Source organism: Cavia porcellus, unplaced genomic scaffold (assembly GCF_034190915.1).
Source record: "Cavia porcellus strain 051 isolate PalLab524CR breed Dunkin Hartley unplaced genomic scaffold, mCavPor4.1 scaffold_2, whole genome shotgun sequence".
Classification (NCBI taxonomy): Eukaryota; Metazoa; Chordata; class Mammalia; order Rodentia; family Caviidae; genus Cavia; species Cavia porcellus.
This window is the reverse complement of record NW_026947485.1, coordinates 111,795,452-111,815,098: the sequence shown is the minus strand read 5'-3', so window position 1 is coordinate 111,815,098 and position 19,647 is coordinate 111,795,452. Positions and strand designations below refer to the sequence as shown.

Sequence of the window (19,647 nt, the reverse complement as noted above, 5' to 3'; positions counted from 1 at the left end):
AGCACCCCCTTACGATCTTCCTCCAACCCCCAGTCATCTATCTATCTGTCCCAATTGCATACACAGTGACTCATCTTCTGTGCCTCCTTCAAGTTCTGAGGAAGAAGCCCCTGACTACTGCCCCTCTGGCTCTCTCAGCCTCTGGCGACTCTCTGGATCCTTGGCTTCTAAGTGCCCTGACTAGCCTGCAGCTTTCTTATGAGAGCTCTACTTAGCTAATACTGTAAAATCCTGATTTTCCCATCCTTTACCTGGTTTAAGTCTCTGGCATTCACATGACTCTTTGAATCCCAATTACTCAGGCTAGTAGCCTAACTAACCCTTTTACTCTTAGTTCTGCTTATGTGTAACACAGATTAATTATCAATTTCCACTTTGCCTGCCATAGTTTGTGGATCTTCTTGGTATCTTGAGCAGCATCCACATTCCTGTTTTATTTTCTCTAAAGATACCCTTCCCTCAAGATAATCTTTAATTCTGAGAGAAGCCCTTTGGAACAGTTCTGCATATATTAGCTTTCCCTTTGGAAACCCATTTACCTTAGACTGACTTTTTTCCTTTTTCCGGTACCAGGGATTGAACTCACGACCGCCAGCTTGCAAGGCAGGTGCTTATGCCGCTGAGCTAAATCCCCAGCCCTAGGACTGACTTTTAATAAACGTACTTTAACATAACTTCTCTTAACAATATCAATGCAAGTTCAGATTCAAACATTTGCTTGTGACCTCTGGGGTTGTATAATTTTCTGACCTTTATAAGTACAGTGGTACCTCGTTTCAAAAACTTAATTCTTCCCACAATTTTAGTTGCAGAATTTGTTCCACGATTCTCTTGTAATACAGTTGCAAGTAGAATCATGGAATTAATTCTATGACCAGAATCACTGACAGAATTAAGTTTGTGAACCCAAGTGCCACTGTACTATTGCACTGATAGTGCATTGCACAGAAAGGGCACCCAAATCATTACTATCATGGGTTTTGTTTAGTTTTTATATCGATACTGAGAATTCATTGTCGAACCTCACAGACACTGGGAAAGGGCCACTTCACTACTGCATCAGCCCTTTAGTATTTTGAGACAGAGTCTCACAAAGTTGCCCAGGCTGTTCTAGAATTTATGATGCTTTCTTCAGCCTTCCAAGTCACTGAGGTTACAGATGTAAAACACTATGTCTGGTTTAGTGCTTCTTTTGGAAAATGACTCTTAAGATAAGTATCTGCCAGGGATACCAAAAAAAAAAGACAAGGAAATTGCCAAAAACAAAGCTTCTTCAAAATTCAGAAAGGGTACACAGAGGTAAAGGAAAGGAGCTTAAGAGTCACCTCCACAAAGCAAAGGCAGCAGGAGAGAGGGAGAGGCTGGGGGGGGGCAGTTTAAACAACCAGCCGCTCTGAATATATTTGGAAAAATCTCCTGTAAGGAAGAGGTAAAGTTCAAAAAGAATCCAAACAAAAATTAACTAGGAGTGGAGATGAAGACGGGGTAGGAAGGGGGCGGATGCTAAAACAGAAGTCAGAAAAGCCATGCAGTTTAAAATAACCAGCATTACTGGCTGTCACTTCAATTCTACCAGAAACCATCGAACAAAAGGAGAAAAAGCAGCACATGAAAAGAAACTCATGGCATGAGAAAAACTGGGAAATACCTGTGGTGAGTTTGAACTGGGTGCTGTATTAATCGTCTCCATTTTTTCTAAATCTGCCTCTAACTCTGTTTGGCAGAGGTTGAGATCTTTTTCTAGATTAGTCTGGTACAAGAAAGAAAAGATGAGAAAGGATGTTTTAGTTTAGAGGAAAGGGAGAAAGAATGGAAGGTTAAGTTTGAAAATGAGTGTTTTTTAAGTGTTACACCTTAGTAAAGCCAAGTTGGCATGACTCAATCACAAGAGGTCACCAAAAATTAGTTAGGATGTAAAAACAGAGAATACAACCTTAGGCATGTACAATAGAAATCCTAAAGTATCAGAGTTTCAAAAATCTACCTGATAATCTACAAATACCACAAAAACCTACCTTTACGTAGAGACTTATTTTGCCCCTTTCAGAGTACAGTGACCGTGACAAACACTGTATGTCAGAAAAGTAAGTATTTTAGAAACCTCTAAACATTAGTATACGTTTTAGAGACTTTATTAGTTTTATCATCAAGCTAAAAAATAAAAGTTACCAAATTTAAAGGAAAAAAATGACTTAAGGAAAGAAGAAAGAAAACAAACACACTCACACTAAGCACGCTAACGAGCACACACACAGTCCACAGAGGCGGCAGAGGGGAATTACCTTTCTATCCTCTCTAGGAAGGATAGAGCAGTCTCCTGGAGTATAATCCCATATCTTTTTGGGAGGCTGACGGGAAGCAGAGGAGGAAATGAAGAAATGAGCATAAAGACATAAAGACAAACATGGAGGCTGGCTCAAACAAAGAGGGCGCACTAGGGGAACTGTACCAACACAGAGAGGCAAACTCAATGCAAAGGGCTGGGGACTCTGCCTGCCCCGGGGACCCGGAACTACTAGCTGCAAAAGGTACTTCTGTGTCCGTGGATAAAGAGCACATCATCGTTGGATTCTAAATACTGACAATATTTTTTAAAAGGGAGGGGCCATTAACATGATTGTGAACAAAAGTAGACTTTCAAATTCCTCATTGTGATTTTTGAATTAGGGTTGACACTGGAGATCTTACATGTTTCAGCGTTGCCCACTATAAAACATTCACAGCCTGATAATACATGTGTGATCCCAGAGGTTTGGCCGATACAGGGGAAACTGAACTAAGGATGTTTCTGTGGATTGTAGCAAGGAAATCAGGCACAAAAGGGGCATTTAAAGCATTAGACCATTTCAGAGTTTTTAACTCTCCTTACAGTTTAACTAGATTCTAATAATACTACTAGTTACAAAGATACATCTTCCATTCTCCTTTGTGAATAAAGTTTAAACTTAGAATATAAACAATATTTTATGAGGCTGCTTTTGTTTTCTCTTTTAACCTTTTGTGTTAGAATCAGAACTACAATTGTAAGATGAAAACGTCCTATAACATTGTTGTAGGTTCAACAAGGAAGAGATATGGTACAAAGAACACCCAAAAGTTACAAGACACTTCTAGCTGGGGATTTAGCTCAGTGGCCTAAGTGCCTAGCTGGCAAGTGTGAGGTTGTGAGTTCAATCTCCCATACCAAAAAAATAAAAAACAAAACAAAACAAAAAGCCACAAGACACTTCTAATCTGGTGCCTTTCTCTCACTGAGTGGATTCTTTTGTTTTGCCTATTCAAACTGAAATTTCTTATACAATGACTTTTGGGGAGATAAGAGAGGATATTATTAAAAGTTCCTTCAATTCTAAGTAAATTTCATTATATCTGACTGTTTGCCAGTATTCAAACTATTTTATATTGAGAAATTTTGCCCTGAGTATATATGAAAATCCTGCCAATTTCTGTAGAAATCTGAGTAAGAGGGAAGAAAAAACTGACACTCAGGTTCTCTGCACTAAATCTGCAAAAGAACAGTAACCTGGTTTTAGTGTATTTACCAAGGATAACAACAGTCAGTATTATGGTCTCCAGAATAAGTATATCTGTGCATTGCAAAGTAAGTGACACTAGCAATTATCATTAATCTCTAACATTTCATCTGGGAAGCAGACTTGTTAAAGTTATGTACATTACCACATTCATTTCTTTATTGTAATAAAAAATAAATTAAAAGATGATGTTTACAAATTAAATTGGCTTTAAATAATCATCTCTAAAATGGTCCCTGGAGTCTCAAGTTATTTGCTATTTCACAACAGCAACCTGTTGAGCTGAAAGATATTATAGCCAGAATTTTGCTGAAATTTTGAGTGGACTGAAGTGAATGGGTTGAGGAAGAAAGAAGTTCAGGGTAAATGTCTAGTGGCAAAGTTCTAGCAAGTTTTACTTGGGATAGTGAATCTGAATTGATGTAAACAACAGTTTTAAAAGCTGAAATGATAATACACATGATTTAGCAGGCATTTTCATTTTATTCTGTTTCTGAATGGTTGAAAACTTTACCAAATCAATTTTAAGGGTTCATACTTTTATTCATGTCTCTTACTCTTATAGTCCACAGAGGTAAGGGTAGGAAGAGAGAGAAAAACTTTCCTCTATCACACTTTCCCCCAAACTGTTGGTTCACTTAGATGTAAGCCCATCTTTAGGCTACCTCAAACTATATGGAAGTAATCATCTCAATGCTGTTCTTCAGTACATGGGCATTGATTAAGATATCTTAGCAAGTCTTCAAAAGTATTATTTTAAAATCAAGACCTATACAAAAGACAGCATTTCCATTAGGAGTCTGAAGTCTTGGCAGGCTTCAGAGAAAATGCCATCATAGGAAAGTATGTCTAAATATTCAAATAGTTAAGGACAGTTAGAGCAATGGGGTAAGATGAAGACCTCAACATGCAAATGGACTATGTTCTCAGGATATGTGTGAGGTAGGGCTGTGTGGTCCATCATTAGCAAAAGAAACTGTTAATATTGACTAAGCTATTCTCTCAGTCTATTTAGCATATAATGGTGCTGAAATGCTGTTTATCGTTGACAAAATTTTTCCAATGGTAGATGTGGGAAAGCAAATCACAATTAGGAAAATTTTTAATAATTTTTTTTCTAAAAGTTAATATTTCAGATACAACCAGTTCAGTTATTTGGCCAATAAGATGGCCAAAAACTTGTAGATCCTGAAAGGGCTTCAAAAAACATTGGCATGGACTCTTTATTAAACACAGTTTAAACAGATTTTATTGTTTTGCTAGAAGCTTTTACATTCCTTGATGAAATTACATTGTTATTGTTAAACATGCCAGTCAAATCATGGGATGGGAGACAGCTACAGTATGTATGTCAGAAGCAGCTTTTTTGGGCAATAATAGAACAGGTTTTGAGAAAGACAAGACAAGGAAACCAGTAAAGATACTGTTTGATATTTGATATTTGTGAAAAAGATTGCCTGAGGTAACCTTGATGTCTAAATGGTGAAGAGCAGAGAAAAAAAGGGAGGTAAAACAGAAGAAATAGGTGTGCCCCAAACCTTAGAGAAGGGGGAGAGGAAGGTTTAGTCTGCACTAGGCTCATTCCTCCCCACTGTCCCTGGGTGGAACTCTGAGGCAAGGATCACTCAGCAGCCACCTTAAGATGGTGTCCTGGAGGGATCAGAAGAGAGAAACCCTGAGCTATAAAGTTAATTCTTGTCTACAAGTGGAATTATCATATCAAACTATAATAATTCAGTGGTTGGACTCAATATTTAGCATTTCATATAAATATCTAATAAAGTGATTTCATATGCTTATTGTCTCTACCTAAATTCTTTTTGCAATTGTAATAATTAAGACTTTATGTAGAGTTTTAATGTCAGAATCATCTCGAGGAAAAGGATGATGTCAATTCTCCTTTCTATTTGATACTCCTTTGGTTTAAGGCAAAGAAAATGGTCCTTTAAGTGCCATAGTCACTTATCAGCAATACTAACTCGGAGGTAATACAGAGAAGCTGAACAGCATTAGGTTGAACACTAAATGTGCTGGAATTCCTACCCTTTATTCCAAACTTTGGAAAATATTACCCTAACTCACAGACATCATTCCTTAGCAGTTGCCTATGTGGGGATGCACTTGTGAGTTGTGCCTGCATAGAGACCCCTTCTGGCCCGCTCTTGGACTTGTTGTACATATGTGCTCTCCGAGGCAGGAATCATGCTGATTTTTCAGTGTGTCATGTACTTTTATCCTTGTCTTCAGCATGTCATAAAGAATTTGGTCAAGGGAGTTAACCATAAAGATAATGTCACCCATGTGATACTTGTTGTCAGTAGTGGCAGGGGCAGGGGCAGGAGAAGTAATGATTTAGTTGTGCTCTTTGAGATATTCTGCTAAAATATACTAAGAACTCACTGTCTTTTCTTGGTGATGTAAAGTAAGGAAAGCTCACAGTTTGGAGTGAGATTGACAACCAACATGGCTGTTCCCCATCCCTGAATTCCTTACACATAGATCTGATTCTTTAGCAGGAACAATGCATCAACAGCATTTTATACAAAGGTGTATAACCACTGAAGCTATTAAACTTACCGGTTTCCCAAACTCCAATTCCGAAAAGAATTTATACCAAGGTTCATTCTTTAAATCTATCTCTTCTGGGCTTATATCCCGACTCTATAGGGGTTGGTGATAGGGAAATGAAAGAAAGAGAAGGATAACATTATGAAAAGATTACATAGGAACAGGCCAGTAGAGATGCAGTGGTTTCCAGGCACACACAGCAACTGCATTCAACAGCAGCAACTGTCCTTTTTTACTGATATCAGCAAAAACAGGAGAGATAGGATCTGTTAAACGGGGCAAGTGGAGGACAGCAGTGAGAGGCTCATTCTCAGTCCTCAGCAGAGGCAGATGGACTGAAATGGAGAACTCTGTACCACCTTGCAGTTGTTCATGGGTCCAAAATCTGGATATGGGTCCAAAAGAATTCCTTAGTAACTTTAAGTATTGTGGGGGAAAAAGAATCCCTTATTTCCTCTTACAAAGAACTCTTAGTTACTGATGAGCACACCAAACATTTAGCATCTATGCCAGTTGAGTAGAGCAAACGGTTTTTATAGGCTAGTACAGTTTTAGTACATATTTGCAAGGCTGCCTTAATATTTTCAAAATAAATGCAAATACTGATGCCTGATGAAAGCCAGTTTGTTAATACTGCATCTTTAATGGCACACAGATAGGTGAGAAACCATGTCTTGTACACAGTAAAGTAAAAGATGATATAAGTAAAAACAGAGGACACAAGTGAAAAAACATTTTGAACAAGTATCCAAGGGGAATGAGCACAGACAGGATATTCTTTGTGTTCTAACAAATGTTAAGGAACTGAGAAAAAAATTAAGTGACAGAAAAGCTGGACAAGACATAACAGAAGAGGGGAAGAAAACTTCTGTGTTATGTTACAAAAATAAGTTATATTTCTCACTTTATAGAACTCTAAGAGTTATTACATATATACTTTCATGTTATTTAATATTCAATAAAAAATATGTAAACTTCTGGTGTCTTATTGTGGGGAACATATATTTCTAGAAATAATTAGTTCAGAAGTGAATGTCAGGAGAGAAAATCAGGTTCTCCCCTTAACAAATGTCAGCTATGGGGCTGGGGATTTAGCTCAGTGGCATAAGCACCTGCCTTGCAAGCACGCAATCGTGAGTTTGATCTCTAGTACCGATAAAAAAAAAAAAAAAAACACAAATGTCAGCTATGTTCATACCAGACAAAACTGTTCAAGGCTTATTGCTTTAAATTCATGTATGCATATGTTTCAAAACATTTGATAATAACAAAAAGAAAGCTATGATGATTTTCTGCACAACTTAAAATATAAAATGTATATATTTCCTGCTAAGATTGAAAACATCACATAAGGAATTTTACCTCCAGGCTATCTCCTGGAAGGCATATGCAGAAGAGGGTTGCAGAGCTCCCAGCAGATGTCCTCGGTGCTGCTGCATCACAAAGCAGTTTTCCTGGCTACATTTTTCTTAACAAATGAGTTAATACTACTTTTGCAACTTGTAGAAAGAGCTATAAACTATCTTAATGATATTTATCAACCTCTTTTTTGTTAAGATCCTAAGGAGAAACTGCACTACTTACTATTGTTACAGGCAGAGGGTAATATTGATAAACTGCAGATACTTTGAACTGAATTTCAACTAAGATGAAATCAGAAACACAAGGTATGTCCTACTGCATCTGATAAATCTCTTGCAAATATCTGTGGGGATCCAGGGCTTTGATCTTTAAGCGACAGGCTGGCAAGCCGGAAGGTAAATGGATTCTGAATCTATTCAATGAAATGAGGTACAATATCAAGGACACAACCATTGGAGAATGACAGCTTAGACACTGGGACATTCTAGATTCTAATATGATGGTGTTCATGAAACCTAGTTCATGCTTATTTTGTACCAAGAGTATTTATAAACTGCTTCTTGGGACTAGGCTATGCATTTTTTAAAAAACATTAAAATGTACCAACTCTTTTGGGAAAGTCCCTGAAAGTTCTGGGACTTATATCCTGAAACGATTAACCCTTTTTATTTTCCAATGCTGTGTGCAGACTGTTTTACTGATGAGGTTAATGCTGGGCCAAGAATAGAACTGGGAGGTATGTGCAACAACTTGAGTCCAGAGCTTTGAATTCAACAGCTCCCATTCTTTAGACTACTCAGAAATAAGGTTAAAGGGTAACATCACACAGAACTGCCACTTACATTTGGTCTGTCAAATATAACTCAGCTGAAGAGCCAAATAGGGGACAGACCAGCAGAATATGTCCTTCTGGATGCAGAAAAGCAACTCTGTTCTGGCAGTCAGGGCAAATCCCATGAACCCAGGCGACATTCTTTGCTACTGAAGGCAGTTCTTTTTGCAGCTTGATAAAATCCTTGGAAAGGATTGCTGCTTGAATGGGACCCAGATACCAGCTTCAAATTTTAATTAAACAAATTCTCTGAATGTGGTATGCTCACTTGCATAACTTCCTTATGTTTTTAGGGTTGTTAGCTTTCCAGTGGTACTGGGGATTGAACCTTGGGCCTTCACACTGAGCTACATCTCCATCCCCTTTCCCCTTTTCTTTTTTAGGGACAGGTTTTCACTAAGTCACTGAATTGTACAGACTGGGCTCAAACTTGCAGTCCTTCTGCCTCATGCTCCCAGAGTGCTGGGATTACGGTCCTCAGCTGCCATGCCCACCCTGTTCACAGTTCTTGTATCCATATTATCGCACTTGACTGTCTCATTCAGTTATTTCACTAGAGCTGATAGTCTAGATGTTACCTTTATTTTATGGATGGAAACACTTTCATGAAGATCAAGTGACATTCCCCAAGACATAGGACGGAGTCAGAACTGGAACAGAATTCAGATCTTCCAATTCCTGTTGCAGATTTTTGTACCCTATATTATACCACTACTTCTACTCTGAATGATACGAGATAGACTCACTGAGTTTGCAGATGACACTAAGCTAAAGCAGAAATGAAATGCTAGCATGAAATGCTAGCAAGTAAGAAAGTCATGATGAACTGGGAAGAAACCTAATTGGGTTAATCCCCTTGTCTTACACTCTCAAATATATACTGTAATATGTCTGTAATTACTTATACAACTATGGGAACAAGGAGCCCAATATCTAACCAGGGCCTGGAATGTAAAAGTTATTCTCTCTATACCTGTTGATTGATGCTTATATCATGTTTGGTAAGGGATTTTAAAGTATAAAGAAAAAGGTCCTTTCTGACAAAGCAGGTACCAACCAATAGATGTCCAAGGCTGAAGAAAAGAAAACGGACTCACACCATGATAAAAGGGGCCGAGTGATATTTAGACCTTTATGAGCGAGTCTAATAGGTGAGCAGGTGATCAAAGCTATAAACCATGGGGATTTTGAAGGTAGTAGTGTTATGTGGGTCTAGGACAGAGTGGGTATGCTCAAGGCAAGCTGAGATCTAACAGTTGGAACACTCTAATATTCAACCCGCTACTAGAAACATATAGACAAGTCTCTCAAATTATTACTTAGGTTGACAGGGTTAGATAGACATGAATACTACAAACAGAAAAAGAAAAGTGGGCTTTCCCAAAAGGAGCTACTTAGATTCTACATCTGTCATTTACCACATAATTAACCATTAACACCCTCCCCTCGATGTGTATGGGATGAAGATGCTCAAATTCTGGCAAGCCAGATAGTGGATGCAAAAGGCAAGACTCACCCACTGAAACTCATTTCAACTTTTTTGTTCATGTGATAAAAATAGTAGGAATAAATTAAACATAAAATACTAATTCATCTGTGAAGGGCAGACTCAAAAGATTAAGATTCAACTAAAATTCTTCTCTAAAATTAAAAAATTCTCTTTGGAAGAACAGAGCTGAATTGAGTGAAAAGCTCTGAATTGAACTATTGGATGCAGGGGTTCCTCCCTGGTTGCTTTGGAGCTTACGTCCTGTTATAAATGGGCCTCAGGCTGGCCAGACTATGTAGTTTCTGTGCAGAAACATGGTACTTTGCCATCAAGTACACAGTCCCCACATCTCCCTAGAGAGCCTCAGTGGGACAGAGTGTGCTATTTCCCAAGATCTGTAAAAACAATGTTAATGATCTCAAAAACTACAATATGGAAGGTACTTGGACCATCATAATGCCAATGAGGAAAACAAAATTATGCTATTGTTTCCCGGTTCTGAAAGGTGTTTAAATGATTAAGGAAAGAAAATGGAAACAAGAAATTAATAAAAAGAGTGTATCTTCAGTGACAGCCATGACCGTCTATAAATGGCATACAGTGTTGCCAAAGCAAAGGCATCCAACGGCCTGTGGAGTCCCGAAATGTATGAATACATGATGGTGGGCTCCAGGCTGAGCATTTGAGCACTAGGAATTTACCTGAATAGCAGGATTTTCTTTCCAGGAACCCCTGGATGGAAGGTTACCTTCCATGTCCATTACCAGGAACCATCTAATAGGCAGAAAACCTCCAGTGAAAGTGAGCTGAGGAAAGACCTCCGTTGTTTCTGAACTATTTAAAATACAATGCATACTAAATGCTGAAGAACAGCAACTCAAAAAGCACTTGTGAACTGTTGACCTTTTTTCCTAATTAAAATCACTTATCCTCTGAGCTTTTAAAGATGTCACATTTTTATTTTAGTAAAAGTTAAATCAATTATTCCATAAAAACATGTGGAGCAGAAGGAGTGAAGGGAAAATAATTTGAATTCACATTTCAGAGTCCTGGTTATTCTGCGCCTGGTGTGGTAACAGCATGCGATAAAAACCAGTCCGTAGCACAGTCATTCCACCCTAGTGTTGTGGCCGCGGGCTGCAATGTTGAATCCCTCTGGAGAATCCCTTTACCACAATCAGAATCCTCAAGCAGCTTTATTAATGAAAGGTAAATAAAGGGAATCATGACTGACCGATATGAAGGAAATCCATTTGTAAAAATTCTTCCCATTTCAGAGAAGAGGCTGTTTTTCCCGGGTAGTCTGCTATGCCTACATAAGCCATTTTTCTAATAATAATTGATTGGTGATATGAACTTGTGTAGGGGACCAACAATTAGACTGCATATGAAATTAGTCCTCAGTCTTACACTTACCAAAAAAGCAAGGCCCTTAAAGACACATTCTGATGGCCTGGGTTTTCCCCCAATGTATAACATCCTATTAATTATTTAGCTTTTACTGACATACTAGTAACTTCTACAAAATTTATGTGTTCAAATAAGAATCATTTTTTAAAAATCCTGATTTCATTCCAGTTAACAATAAGCCTGATAAATTAATGGTTAGTTTCTTTTTTTAAAAAGCAGCAGAAAAATTAATTTTTATGCAAGTAGAAAAATTTAAATTAGTTAAAAGCATGCACAAAAGGACCAACAGAGCCACAATAAGAGAATTCTTTAAAAGTAGACTTCAGGACTTATTTCCTGAATAAATGCAAAAATGTAAAGAGTAAAAGTATTTCATACTTTCACTGTCTTCTAAATAAAACAAGTCTATCTCAAGGTGCAAAGAATACAATCCAACAGCATGGGGCACCCAGATTAAAGAACATAGGCAGAGGGAAACAAAAAACTTTAATTTGCACATTACCATCTTTTCGTTGTTCAGAACGGAAGACTTGCCCGGCTGATATTCGTAAATGCTTTTGGGCTCTGCCCGGTATTTTCTGGTATCCACTTTCTTATCTGGGGGCTCCCAGTCGTTTCTGTAGAAAGAAAAAATTTTTAGAGCTATTTACATAAAAACTGCCATCGGCTTTTCCTGATGGAAAAAGGCTTGCCATCGGCTTGGCTGTAGACCAATCAAGAGATTTTTACACCCTAACCAGAAAAATCAGAATTAAGGGTGAACAATTTAGTTGTGCTGGCTTGTTTCCCAAAACAACCAATTAAGTTTCTTCACTTCACAAAGGATTTGAGGTATCCTATGCTCCAGGCCAAGCTTCAGACAGTAGAGAAAAGAGGAGAATAGAGAAGGAAAGAAGAAGAAGCAAAGACTGCCCTGCGAAAAAGAACCTTTCACTTTGCTCCGTTCTCATGAGTTTATCTTTCCCCAAACAGGTCTGTACTTCCTATTCATGCTGGTTTAGAGAGAGAATCTAGGTCTGAGCGCCAGTCAGCTATGGTTCAAATCCCTGCTATTCCACCTGCGAAGCAGATGATCTTAACTAAGCACTTTTCCACTTGGAACCTCAGTTTCCTCATCTGAAAAGTGGAAGATGTTGAACAGATTAAATGACATAGTACATGTAAATCACTGAGCAGAGCACCAGGCTCTTGGCAACTATTCAATAAACATTGCTATTACTATAACCATGATCTTCCCTGTTCCACATCCTGCCCTGCTACCCACCAATCTCAGCCTCTGACCCACGTTTTCAACCTGGCACTCAGAAATTGGTTTCAGGAGATGAATTTTGGAAATTGTCTGCAAAAATGTTTGTGCATGTGCATTATTGCACTTTGCACTGGTTATGTTTCAATTCTGAGGTTGGTCTGAAAATTTCTTGAAGGCAGGACAATAACTTACATATATGCATACTTTTCTATAACATGTCATTCAAGCTGCATAAAAAATGTACCCCACAAGTTCCTAATAAATGCTCCTATAAAAGATTTATGAGTACATCCAACCTTCCTTTCAAATTAATTACCACATTTCCAAGGCAGATGCCACTTTGGTCTGTGTGGCATTTTTTGAGGGCCTAGAGGGGGGAAACTGAATGATATTTAAGGAAATAGCCCCATCTAGCTAAGTCTTTGTGTAGATGTTGGGGATGGAAAATGCATGGGACATTTGTCCAGATAACATGACACTTGTTCCATGGGACATTTTTACAAACAATAATGCAATAAAAGGAAATTGGGTTATTCTGTAAAAACAGTAAGAAAATAATTAATGTCATTAAAGTCCAAGCATTATGCCTCAATAATTCATGGTGTTTAAGTAAACTGACATTAAGAAGTGTGGCTTTATTAAGATTAATTCTTTGCTATGAATATATGTAAGAACAGATTTAGTAGATGCACAGAATACGAAAGTCCATGACAAATCTCATAGTTGAGATTTTGCTTGTGGAAAGGTCAAAAGTGATAATTATAGTTAACATTAATTAAGCCCACACAATGAGCCAGGCATACTAAGAATGTTAGTGTGCACCATCTAATTTTATTTTTACAGCATTCCCAACAAGAAGTCATGCTATTAATACTCCAATTTTACAGATAAGGACTCTGAAATCCAGAAAGAATAAGTCACTGTTGATAGGTGACAGAGCAGAGATTCAAATTTCAAGTTCCTAAGAAAGGAGGCTTCTGAGTATCAATAAATGTTGAAGAGGCCCTGGTTGGCAATAATGACCGTAGGACAAGGAAGGACTCACCTTTCCGGGCTGGATTTTAGTGAGGAAGAACGAGCAGGGAGGGGAAGCGTGGCTGACCTCTTAACTACCTTCTCACCATCAATGTAGCTCATCTCACTTTTTGAGCGAGGCACAGAAAGGGAAGATTTTGCTGGAGAAAGGAAATACATATGAAATATTTTTAAAATCAATGAAAACTAAAGTCAAAATGTATCTTCACCCATCATCTTCCCTTCCTCCCCCACAACCAGGAGACTCAGTCACTTACTGTCTTCAGAAAAGGAGTATCGAGGAGAGTACAGATCTGAATCATCATCTAGTGAATAAAAAAGAATATAATTAGGGAAACTGGAATATGGTAGGTGAACCAAGGTGCATGTTCCCCATTTCCACAATCTTGTACCGCATCCAGACATATCAGGGAACCCAGGGAAAAAAGGAAGAATCAAACACTGAAAGCTATGCACCACAGCAGACCACAACGGAGAGGAGTAAGCTTTGCAGAGTCCACCTAAACCCAACAGAACCTTCAGTCCAGATAAGGTATTCATAATGCTTAGTGGATGGCTGCTGCTTTTCACTGGGAAATAAATGGAATCAAATAGCTGAAGGTCCTCCCCAAGAGAATCTCTTCCACCGAAGCTGGAATGCAGAGTCCCTAGTCTGGTTGAGTGGGATTGGGAGCCGAGATGGAACTGGTTGATCATTCTATCTCTAGTCTTGCCTGCTGAGTTCCATGGAGTGCTTACAGGCCTCCTCCCAGGCTTTTCTGAGACTGCTAGTGAGTATGTGACTTTGATGTTGGGTTGCTAGTTACCTTCCGCAGCTTTACCCTATTTTGTATGTTTACATTTCCACATAAAACATCATTAATAAAATAGTTTTGTAGCTATAGAAAGAGACAGAGAAAGTCTGCATCATAATTTGTTTTGATTCTGTCTTAACCTGGCTTCACAAGTGGGAGATGTGGTTATACTGTGTGCTCTGCAAAGGGACTGCTTGGAGCAAGTGTCTCAATCGTGATTCTAGAACAAATCAAACTTTGCAGGAGTTTCTATGGTGTGAAAGGCTTTCCAGTAGAGTACCGCACATCCCTAAGCAAGTTAAACACCGGGGCTCTAAAACTTGCTGAAGGGAGACAAGATTTGAAATCCTCATAGAAGCTGCTGTATTTTTTTAAACTTAAAAAAAAAAAAAATCAGACAGGGGCTGGGGCTTTAGCTCAGCAACACAAACGCCTCCTTTGCAAGCACGTGGTTGTTGAGTTCGATTCCTGGTACCAGTAAAAAAAATCAGACCATAGTCATATGAGAACAGATGTCTACACTGGATTTGCTCTAAAAATGCAGAATATTTAGATATCTATCCTTGACAATCCTTCCAAAACACACTCCAAAGAGAGTCTAAAACAGTAAAACTTTCCTAGTATGTGGTGTCTTGCTGATCCAAATTCAGAACTAATGCTTGTGGAATAAAGACTCAATTCTTTCTCTTAAAATCTGTAACAACTTTAGTGAGGCACGGGACCCAACCAGTAAAGACAAGTCAAAAAATCTAATGCACTGGGTAAATGACAGAGTGCTAATCAACTCCTTGTTTTTATGCAAATCAGTTTAAATTTCAGAGTAGAAAAGGTCAGAGTATTTTATGAAGTGTAAAGCTAACACTGCTATTATTTTTAGTAAAGCGGTATTCAAAGATAGCTTCTCTATCTCCCTTTCCTCCCCTTCCCTCTCCCCACTTTTATCTGTCCCAGGTCTCCCCCTCAGCCACAATAATGGACAGGTATTAGGTACTAAGGTACCTTTTCTCCCCCTCCTCCTTTTGTTCCTTCCTTTTGTCTTAAAAGATAATAATCAGTTAAAATCAATGTTGGACTGGGCTTGGGATTCTCTACCAACCTTAAGCCTTTTCATAAATATAAATTGAAATATAAATTGAAGTTTATTTGTATTAATTCATGCAAATAGGGTAGGGGAAAGATAAAATGGAATCTAAAACTATATTTTTGTAAAGACTGTTCTGAAGAATTTTGTGTTGCCAGTTTTTGATATTGTTGTTTAAATAGGCCTTCTGATTATTATACTCATCAAATGTCATGATATTTAAAAAAAAAAAACTAAACTACAAGTCAGCTTTGATTGTGAAGGCTTGAATACAAAAACATGGTGTCTATCCCAAATGAAAAGTGAGCTCAGTTAGAAATTAACACATTACTGCTTTAATTCCAGCCTAGTATTTTAGCTCAAAACCTTGTACCTCTCTGAATCAAGGAAAACTTAGTCTATCAATATGTGGTTAATTTATAATTACTAGTTGGTTCATGACGCTAGAAGTTATGAGAGGAAAGGCATTTAAATATTCAAAAAATATATAAATTCTAAACTTAAATACTCCTTAGAGTTTTCTATTGTGGGATTTTAGAAGACTTATTAGAACTCAATGAAAAACAGTTGATAAATAGAAAAATGGCCTACTTGGGGAGTTTCACAATTTATGTGCTTTGAAAACCAGAAGGAGCAGCAGGAAAGGTAAGGAAGAGAACAACAGAAGTTGAATGACTAAATGACCTCAACGCTATTTTATTTTAATCTGGTGTAGGTAAAAAAGAAGTATAACCCCCTCCACCCACACACCTAACAGAGGGCAGGGATCTCAGTCACAGGCTTCACACAGAGTCTAAGGGATTTAATGCAGATTTCAGTCCATGGACTTCCAAGCAAAATGAAGTCTAACAGACTCATCTGAACAACTTTGGCAATTAGAACAAATTGCAGAAGGTGTTAGTTTATTCTCTTAATTTTTGATATTTGCCTTACGAATCTAATGAAAGGAAATTTTACCTCACCTAATCAATAGCAATAGTAGCTCTCATTAGTAAGTGCTCCCATTCTTAAAAAATAGCTAGAAATTTATTAATGTCTCACTCAAACCTTTTAAAAAACTCCTGAAGGAAATAAATACGTCATTTTATATAAGACCATCAAGGCCCAAGGAAGGTTAGAAACTCTGCCTTCAGCTGCACAGCGAGCAAGATACAAAGCAGGAACAGATTCAAGATCTTTCTGACATCACTTCCTGTGCTGCTGTTGGTGCTGTAACAGGGATGGCTGCTTTGTTCTTTCATCCTGGTTTCATGTGCCCAATATTGGGAAAAGTGAAAGGCCACTCCATTATTATTTTTATTATAAAGAATCTTGATTTTTTTTTTTTGTCTTTTTTTTCTTTTTTACCGGTACCAGGGATCGAACTCACGACTACCTGCTTGCAAGGCAGGTGCTTATGCCGCTGAGCTAAATCCCCAGCCCCTGAAGAATCTTGAAAATCAAGTGCACACTTGGCCAGGCTAGTCTTTAGACCCTGATAACTTTGGTCTGTTTTTCTATATCATGCTACCATGGGTGGTGCTTAAGTGAGTTTTCTGAGTTTAACCTTCAAACTCCTAGTTCTCCTCCTGCTGGTCTCCAGGGACAATGGGCAACAAGAAGTCACCCTTGCTATATCTTCCATTTGTTTCTTTTTGAAACCTTCTTCTGCAATCTACAACTACACTGGGGAAAATATACATGCAGTGAGAAATGCCAGAGAGTGGCCAAACTCAGTATAAGGAACACTCATTTAACTTCTACACACAAGAGAAAGGGAGAGAGGGTCAGAGGGAGAGAGAAGAAGAGAGGGAAAGAGGGAGAGAGGGGGAAAGAGGGAGAGAGAGATAGAGAGAGATTAGCTATAACTGAGATACAGTTCTTAAAGCATTTCTCAAATGTCTATGAACTAACACCAGAAAATCTCCCCTCACTTCTCCAAAGGTTTTTATGCAAGGCCACAGCACACTCAGCGGGCTGGGTCCTGGGACCCTGCTCACAGTGGAGCCACAGGCTGTCTGTTCTCCTCAGAGCACCAAGCAGCGGGTAGCAAACTGTGGTAACAACACTCCGGACTTCCTAAGCCAGTGACTCCGAGAAGTTTGAACACTATGCAGGATTCACATGGGGTGAATAATTCATTTTAGGCACCTAACGGCTCTTCTGGGCTCACACCAGTGACCTTCCCAAAGGATTTGGCAAAAAGCATTTGTAACTCAATTTGGAGACCACCAACCCCTTAAAACTGCCAGGAGCTACACAGTTGCCTTTTCAATTACATTTACTTTAACTGAGCCTCTAAGTGGTTTTCTGAGTCACCTGTTGCTATTGCGTGATTTTGCATATATGTTTAGAATTCATAAAAATCTTAAAGATAACTGAAGAAAATGCTGGTTGAAAATCACTGTTCCATTTATGCTATGTAACTGACCAAAATGGGATGTTAAAATGTCAGCATTTGTGTAACCATTACCTATACCATTTGATTTCAATTCTATGTACTTTTTAGGTCTTCAAACCTAAAATTATTGTTCTAATATTAATTGCATTTTTAGTGCCAGGGATTGAACCCAGAATCTCTGTGCATGTTAAGCACGCTCACCATTACCACTACCACTGAGCTACAGTGTCAACCCCTCTCCTGCTTATTTTGAACATGGAGGTCTTACTTTGTTGCCCAGGCTGGTCTCTGAGACTCCCAAGTACCTGGGGCTAGAGGTGCGTGCCATCACACTCAGCTTTATCAGTTCATTTTTAACACAATTTTTTTCATGCTCAGCATAATTCTCCAGTTTTACTCCATGCATTTAGGGAGAGTAAGGAAAAAAGGAAAAATACAAAGAGGTATACAACCTCAAAACAAAAACAGTCAAGGAAAAAGAGAAATGTATGCAGAGAGGGGTACATAAGTCTTAGATAGGAGAGGAAAAGTAAGCAAAATAGGCAAGGAGAAAAAAAACAGGAAGTCTGGGAGCTCCTGGAAAGACAGATAAAATGGTCTATTTTTATTAAAGGCAATTTACCTTTAAATTAATTAAAGATTTTAAGGAATGAAAAAGAAGTCCAGGACAGGGTGTAGAGTAGCTGCAAAAGATATATTCAGGAAAAAATAGAATTTTGAGGATGAGATGAGTTAGATAAGACGTCAGAAGAGAAAGTCTGGAAGGCCTCTTGGGTTGGAAAGAGACTCACCCTTATCTCCTATCAGATTCCTGGATCCTGAAGGTGGAAAAGGAATAACTGTTTTGTTTCTTAGCTGTCATATAGGCCATAGACGTCTGCACTTGCTAGACGGAGACCATCTGGGCACTTCTCATGAGGAGAGCAAAGGTGACTGCTGCAAACTGCTTGGCCCCTCCTCTGGGCAGAGCTAACCAAAGTCTGAGGCAGGAGACACAAATCTTGGCCAAGTTTAAGACAATAGAATGATTTGCTTATACTCAAGCAAAATAAGGCTATTCTTAAAAATCTTGCAAGGCCAATAGAGGATTACTTTAACTTCACTACAGAAACTTGGTCTCCTAAATCCTTGTCTTAGTGCAAGCTCATCTAAAAATGAGGAAAAACCACCCTGGGGCAGACCATTATAATACCACACCCTGGCCATGCCTGGAGGCGCTGTCTTGACTGACAGGGGAAGGGTAGTCTCTAGAACTTTTCCTCTGTTGTCTTTGTGATGTGATCCAAGGAGTCCTCACAGGCCATGGACCATGAAGTACCACATCAGTTACCTGGTTTTGCTCCAAATTCTGAGGCCTCATCTGAAAATGAAGTTGTTTTCTTGAAGTCAAATGAGCCAATATCATTTAGGCATATGTAAAGACTAGCACTTTTTAACCTGAATTCCTCAAATCTAATCCTATGTTCAAATTCCCAAAATTGTATCTGGGCAAATATTTTCAGCTCTTTAAGGGGTAGGGGAAAGGTAGTATTGCTTCCTTTTTAGAAGTTTTTAATCATAGTCAAGCATCCCAATCACTCAGGGAGCTTTTCTAACTTCATGTTCCCAGACACTCTGCCAAGAGATACCCGCGGCCTGAGGCAGGATTGACTTGGGAAACTGATGCCTGCAGTGAGGTGTCAAAGAGTCTTTAGCAAAAGGGGACACCCAAAAACATACAATGTATGAGACAAGGAGAAGGAATCAGCAGAGCAGTGCAGCAAAGTAAGCAAAACCTATGTTTGGTTGTCTCTACACCTGGGCGGGTTTTATCCCATACTGGGTGATCTTGTATATACTTAATTGCCCTGCACCTTGTATTCTTCAGTGATGATAGGAGAAGTTACCTCAAGAGATGGCTGGAAGCCTATAAAA

General features: G+C 38.6%; 1 protein-coding gene across 50 annotated transcripts in view; it reads right to left on the bottom strand.

Moving 5' to 3' along the window:
- The window catches only part of Sorbs1 (sorbin and SH3 domain containing 1), a 236,592-nt gene that overhangs the window by 45,432 nt on the left and 171,513 nt on the right, over nt 1-19,647 (bottom strand). For 20 of the 50 annotated variants that reach the window (XM_063245166.1, XM_063245179.1, XM_063245182.1 and 17 more), the window contains 6 exons: nt 13,736-13,783; nt 13,489-13,618; nt 11,697-11,811; nt 6,111-6,194; nt 2,283-2,348; nt 1,649-1,750 (listed from right to left, as the gene is read on the bottom strand). In XM_063245166.1, coding sequence (XP_063101236.1) covers nt 1,649-1,750; nt 2,283-2,348; nt 6,111-6,194; nt 11,697-11,811; nt 13,489-13,618; nt 13,736-13,783 — 545 coding nt within the window. The remainder of the gene's footprint in view (nt 1-1,648; nt 1,751-2,282; nt 2,349-6,110; nt 6,195-11,696; nt 11,812-13,488; nt 13,619-13,735; nt 13,784-19,647) is intronic. The other 30 variants (XM_063245187.1, XM_063245211.1, XM_063245197.1 and 27 more) reach the window with 4 other exon arrangements.